The sequence below is a fragment of the Cebus imitator genome, unplaced genomic scaffold (genome assembly GCF_001604975.1).
Source record: "Cebus imitator isolate Cc_AM_T3 unplaced genomic scaffold, Cebus_imitator-1.0 Scaffold166, whole genome shotgun sequence".
NCBI lineage: Eukaryota > Metazoa > Chordata > Mammalia > Primates > Cebidae > Cebus > Cebus imitator.
Window position 1 is genome coordinate 2,477,523 of NW_016107481.1, and position 6,502 is coordinate 2,484,024.

Sequence of the window (6,502 nt, forward strand, 5' to 3'; positions counted from 1 at the left end):
AAAAAAAAAAAAAAAAAAAAAGTTTTGAATTTCAGATAAATAGTGACTTTACTATAATTATGTCCCAAATATTGCATGGGACACACTTATATTGAAAATTGCATTGTTTGTCATTCATTCACACTTACTGAGTGTTCTGTATTTTTATTTGCTAAATCTGGCAACCCAACTCCTAAGGCATCTCTTGTATATGATGAATTAAGTTGTATCCTGTACATCTAGAATGTTGAATTAAATTGTCTCATGTACATCTAGCTGTGAGAACATAGTCACTCAGATCATTTTCTTTGTTCCATAATTCAGATGAGGAGACCTGATTGAGAAAAGTTGCTCTAGGGAGTGCTTCTGCAAGGTGCTTGGGAGCACTAGTAATTCGGTTATCACTTTAATACAATTTCAAGGATTGAAATGGTTTGAAGCTGGGCTATAGTCCCTCTGAGAGCTGTTCTATTTTTGTCAAAAGATCTGTTCAGCCTTTCTTCTGCCTCTTTCTGAACTGGCAGATGCCCTCAGGGAAAAGAATGGCCTAAATGCTGGCTCATATATTTGGATTTCTGTATAGATCTTGGCCTTATAATTTTTTACTATCCTGTTATCTCTCTATTGTATTCAACCAGATTTTAAAAGATTGTCCAGCTTTTCTAGTTGCCTTCAGCAGATGGGTTGGCCTAAATTACTTAATCTGCCATTGCTAGAAGCATCATATAATTTTAAAACAGCAGAAGCAAAGAGCCATAAACTGTAGGTCAGGATCTGTCTAAGTGACACAAAATACCCTTTAGAAAAGAAAGGAAGCATGTATTTAATACATAATTTCAGCCTGTGTGCTTAAAAATATATATATATATTCTGAGGCAAATAGAAAATAAAAGTAATCTACCTAAGGAATTATTATCTATCTGGAAACTAGTAAGTTTGAGTTTTATATATTTTTATTTTTAATTTTTAGTAGAAACAAGGTCTTGCTATGTTGTCTTGCTACGTGGCAACCACTTACTTAGGGCATCAGGAATGTAGTAGAAACAAGGTCTCGCTACATCGGCTTGGTCTCATACTCCTGGGCTCAAGCCGATTCTCTCACCTCATCCTCCCACAGTGCTAGGATTATAGATATGAGCCACTGTGCCTGGCCAAGTTTAAGTGTTAACATATCAGGAAAAACCTAGATTTTAGTATTGTGGGTAATATGATTTAATTGCTTGGCTGGAATAGGAAATGAGGTGATATTTGAAATGGTTAGTATTAAAGCTAAAAGTCCTATAGCTGTTTTCTTACATGTTTTCTGACTCACCTCAGGCTTAAAACATATTAAAAGTATACTAAAGTAACTAATGTAAACTGATGAACTGTCAAATTGGTTGCCTTCTGTATAATATTGTATATGTCTGGCATACATGGTCCTGTCAACTGTTTAAGAAATAACCACCTATTTTCCATAGTTATACATTAATGCATGTCAGAATCCATCTCTAAGTTCATTATTATTATTATTACTGTTAATCCTTGAGACAGGGTCTCGCTCTGTCACCCAGGCTGGAGTGCAGTGGTACAATCATGGCTCACTGTAGCCTCAACCTTCCAGGCTCAGGTGATTCTCCCACCTCAACCTATGAGTAGCTGGGACTATGGCATGTGCCACCATGCCCAGCTAATTGTTGTATTTTTTGTAGAGAAGTGGTTTTGCCATGTTGCCCAGGCTGGCCTTGAACTTCTAGACCCAAGTGATCCACCAGCCTTGGCCTCCAAGGTCTCCTTGGCCACTATGCCCAGCCTTCAAGTTGAATATTTGTTTTTTGAAGTGGAGTCTCGCCCTGTCCCCCAGGCTGGAGTGCAGTGGCAGAATCTCGGCTCGCTGCAACCTCCGTCTCCCGAGTTCAAGTGAGTCTCCTGCCTCAGCCTCCTGAGTAGCTGGGACTATAGTCATGTACCGCCATGTCCGTCTAATTTTGGGGTTTTACCATGTTGGTCAGGCTGGTCTCAAACTCCTGAGCTCAAATGATCCGCCCACCTCAGCCTCCCACAGTGTGGGATTACAGGCATGGTCCACCGCACCTCACCCAAGTTGTTTTTTTGTTTTTGTTTTTTAATTGAAGTTTGCAGCTAGGTGTGGTGGCATGCACCTATAGTCCCAGCTACTTTGGGAGGATTTCATGAGCTCAGGTGTCTGAAGTCAGCCTGGGCAGCAAAGTGAGACCACAGCTCGCTCTCTTTTTTTAATTTTTTTTCTTTTTTCCATTAGCATTTTGGTCACAGAGATGTGCAGACCCCAACTCTCTCTAAAAAAGAAAAAGAAGTTTGCATTTGTCCTGGCTCATACAGTTTTTTAATTCTGTCCTTAATTTCTGTTCCTAAGTAACATAACTGTAGTACATAACTCACCCCAAACTTATATGTGTCTTAGTAGAACTAAATGTTTTTGCTCTTTTAAGTTTTTTTCTCTATAGAAAAAAAACTTAAAAGTTTTTCTCCATAGAGATCACATCTCTTTTGATGATCATGTCCTTAAATGGTAATTATAAAATAAGCTATTAAACTTCTTTTAATTTTTTATTTAGCTTTAATAAAATTATAAGCATGTCTTAAGTTTGTACTTCTGAATTTTTTTTAAAGAGTTATGAAATTGCAACTGCCCTAGAAAATCGAAGCCACAAGGTTAGATATTCAGATTCAGTGGAAAATGGATCAATTATATTTTCTCTTTCTGGTATGGTATATTTGCTTACTGCTTTGTTTCTTATGAAGTATGTTGGCATAAATTCTAATGATTTAATGGTTCAGTAACCATGTAATAAGCTTAAGGTGTTATCTTTTGGGAGGGATAAATGTTTAAAACTTTGTTACTACTACAAATGCAGAGCATATGGCCAATTCCAATATATTCCTTTTTAGATTACAATTGTTAAAATAAAGCTGAACTAGTGGTGTGTGGTAGAGGATGGGGGAAAAACTGCTTGCTTTGAAACTGAGATGAAAATAGAAAAAGCCACTTTCACAACAATCTATACTTACATTAAAGTATTACTTATATTAACAGAGGCCACATTTGTCAAAGCTCATATACAAAAAACAACATAGGAGAATGTTTTTCATTAATTTGTATAAGTTTGCTGGATATAATATAAATATTGACTCAAAGAATCATACAGGGACAAATAAATGTTCCTGAAATGATAACTGATACAACTGTGAGTCATGGACAAAAGTCCAGTAAGGAATTAGATTAGGGTAAGAGAAGGCTTGGAGATGGTAGGGGGAAGCTCCACCTGTGCTTGAGAAATGACAGAAGTGATTTTTAAAAAGGTGGAGGTAAAGGATTTTACCTGGAGGGTTGCAAATAGACTTCCCTTCTAGCAGTTTTCAAAATGGTTCTAGAATAGATCTAAACTCATTCTGTTTAAATACAGAACCCTCCAGGGAGAAATAAAATATTTGGTGAATATTTGCCTTGGATACTTTATATACATGATCTAATTTAATCCTTCTGACTAATCTAACAAAAAATATACTCCCATCTTACAGATGAGGAAACATATGTTCAGAGAGGTTATATAAGTTGCCCAAGTTCACTCAATTAGTATATAATCAGCCACTTTCCTCAGACTGTCTCCCACGTTGTTTGAAGAGCTGTAATCAAGTTTCCCTTTCGAACCATTCTTAATGGGCCTGATGCTGTTTCAGAGATTCCAGATATCTGCTCGCTGAGTGTATTTATTTACATAATTCTTTATGTTCTCATAGAAAGGTTTCTCCAACAGGAAATCATTGAAGCCTTGCTTTTTTTTTTTTTTTTTTTTTGATGGAGTCTTGCTTTGTCACCCAGGCTAGAGTGCAGTGGTGAGATCTCGGCTCACTGCAACCTCTGTCTCCCGGGCTCAAGCAGTTCTCCTGCCTCAGCCTCCTGAGTAGCTGGAATTATAGGTACGCCACCATGCCTGGCTAATTTTTGTATTTTTAATAGAGATGGGGTTTCACCATGTTGGTCAGGCTGGTCTTGAACTCCTGACCTCTTGATCTGCCAGCCTTAGCCTCCCAAACTGCTGGTATTACAGGCATGAGCCACCACACTCAGCTGAAGGCTTGCTTAAGACTATCTTTCTTTAGCTGATTTCCAGCTTTTAAAAATCATTATAGGAGCTTCTTGGTTGCTGAACACATGGAGGTGTATGAGGGTGGCAGGCCCAGAGGAGGCATTGAAGCTCTATGTCCCTTCCAACATACCTAGCCCTATGCATCTCTTCATCTGTATCCTTTGTAATATCCTTTATAATAAACTGGTACATATTTTAAAAGTAAAACATAAAACATTAACATTTTAAATGGAATTCATCTTTTAATTAAAAACTAGCCAGTATCTTCATGTGAACAATGCCTTCATCTAGGGAAAAAAGTAGTTACTGATTCAAAAAAGTTTTTCTCTTATTTAGCACAAGTCATTCTTTTATATAGAGCACTTCAAAGAACTACCTAAATCATTTTGTTGTGTAGGAATTCCATTATAATAATTTATACTCCTTATGAGTTTAGGGCTTGGACACATATGGTATACTTATAGCTATTATGGTTGATTTTGAGTTTATAACTAAATTTGACCTATATGACAAAATGACATTTTATATTCAATTCACCTTTCCTAGGAGTTGCATTTTTATTAATGGATACTAAGGAATGTCTTATGTCAACTGAAGAAATATTTCTAGCCAAAATTGAGAAATTTATTAACATTCACCAAAATAGTTTTTTGGTTCTGTCTGCTGCCCTCCATGGGCCTGAAGAAAGGAAACTGATGTTCAGAATTCAGCAGAGGTATGGAAGAATAGCATTATAGACTTATTTTTCTTATATTGCATTTATTTCAGTTCTAAATTCTTTTAGGTGAGTTTTGTTTTGCTAGATGATAAACACTGATGTTAACCTATCAAATTTAATGAAATGTGGGCCAAATAGCTATTCTATGAATCAAGGTGACAGGGTTCATGTTGTTTCATGGCCTTCTCCTGCAAGACCAAGCCAAAAGTGAAGACTTTTTAGTCAGTGAAGTTCTGGCTATAAAGCCACCTCACATTCTCTGTGGAGTAAGGCAGGGCATAAATGCATAGACAAATAACAAACAATAGAGATTTGTCTCTTCTTTCTACTTTCTTAAGCGAACAGATGACAGTGAGTTATATGATCTGTATAACATGAACTGTTTTTCAGATTCCTGGGTTATAACTTACGAATACTTCCAGTACACAACACAGTAAATGCTATTAATCTTATGTGCACTATAGCAAAGGTGAGTCATCTGGGGAAAATGACACATACACACATACATTTTAAGGTTTTTAACTTCAAAATGCCACCCTTTTGAGCAAGACTGGCAAATATCCTGCTTCTGTTCCCCTCAGGGAATTGTTGTTCAGCATGCAACTTTTCCCAAGCCTGAACTAAGCCTTTCAAGTCTTCTCAATTTACTTTCAGTGGCCAGTACCATTTAAGACTCATTTGGGGCCAAAAGAGCATTTGGCTGGCCCTATTGTTTACATATCTTCCTTCAAATTCTAAAGTATAAGACTTGGTCAGATTGCAGTCATGAACTGTCAGAGTGCAAACATCCTATCTTATGGAAAGTTCTCCGCCAAGTTGTCCACTTTCTTTTCATGCTCTTTATCCTCTGCAAAGTGTGCCCAGAAACCTCCAACCCCCTAGGCTGACAGGTTTTCCTTACCTTTATACTTGGAACATATCCATTAAAGCAATTTTTATAGTATTCTTCTTTTTGGCTTGCATGTTTGAAATTCCTTGGATAGAAACCAAGTATTTTCCTGTTGATTAGTAACTCATATATAGTATTTAGCACAAAGGTGATCAAGAGATTTACTGAAAGAGTTAAAACTAGGTATTTTTAAATGTGACCTTGTAAAAATACCTTATTTCTATAAATAATGCTGCATCTTTATGTCTTCTTCCAGACTACCTCCAAACCATACATAGATAGTGTCTGCTACAGAATGATAACAGCTAAAGCTTACATCATTGAGCAAAGTCCTGTTTGGAAAACACTTCAGAAGATAAAGCTGAGTAGTGATTCAGTTAACCCAAACTAGAATACCAACTTAATGTTCTTCTCAAAGAATGTTAAAATAATTAGACCTGTGAAATTATAATATTCAAATATCTATTTATATTAAAGAGATTTATGTTAATTTAAAATAATAACAAAATTAAAAGTGATTTTAGGAGTTTTGCTTTTTTTTTTTTAATATACTTTATTTTTTTCCCATTTTATTGCATTTTAGGTTTTGGGGTACATGTGAAGAGCATAGGTACATACGTGGCAGTGTGATTTGCTGCCTTCCTCCCCATCACCCACATCTGGCATCTCTCCCCTTGCTATCTCTCCCCAGCTCCCCACCCCCCCCACCATCCCTCCCTATTTCCCCCCAACTGACCCCAGTGTGTAGTGCTCCCCTCCCTGTGTCCATGTGTTCTCATTGTTCAACACCCGCCTATGAGTGAGAAC

The 6,502-nt window shown here is 36.9% G+C and overlaps 1 protein-coding gene across 1 annotated transcript in view; it reads left to right on the forward strand.

Annotated features, from left to right (window-relative positions):
• Positions 1 to 6,226, forward strand: part of CUNH1orf146 (chromosome unknown C1orf146 homolog) — a 41,976-nt gene extending 35,750 nt beyond the window's left edge. The window contains exons 3-6 of the mRNA XM_017544152.2: positions 2,611 to 2,704; positions 4,635 to 4,803; positions 5,197 to 5,275; positions 5,952 to 6,226. Coding sequence (XP_017399641.1) covers positions 2,611 to 2,704; positions 4,635 to 4,803; positions 5,197 to 5,275; positions 5,952 to 6,086 — 477 coding nt within the window. The 3' untranslated portion in view covers positions 6,087 to 6,226. The remainder of the gene's footprint in view (positions 1 to 2,610; positions 2,705 to 4,634; positions 4,804 to 5,196; positions 5,276 to 5,951) is intronic.
• The last annotated feature ends 276 nt before the right edge of the window (positions 6,227 to 6,502 follow it).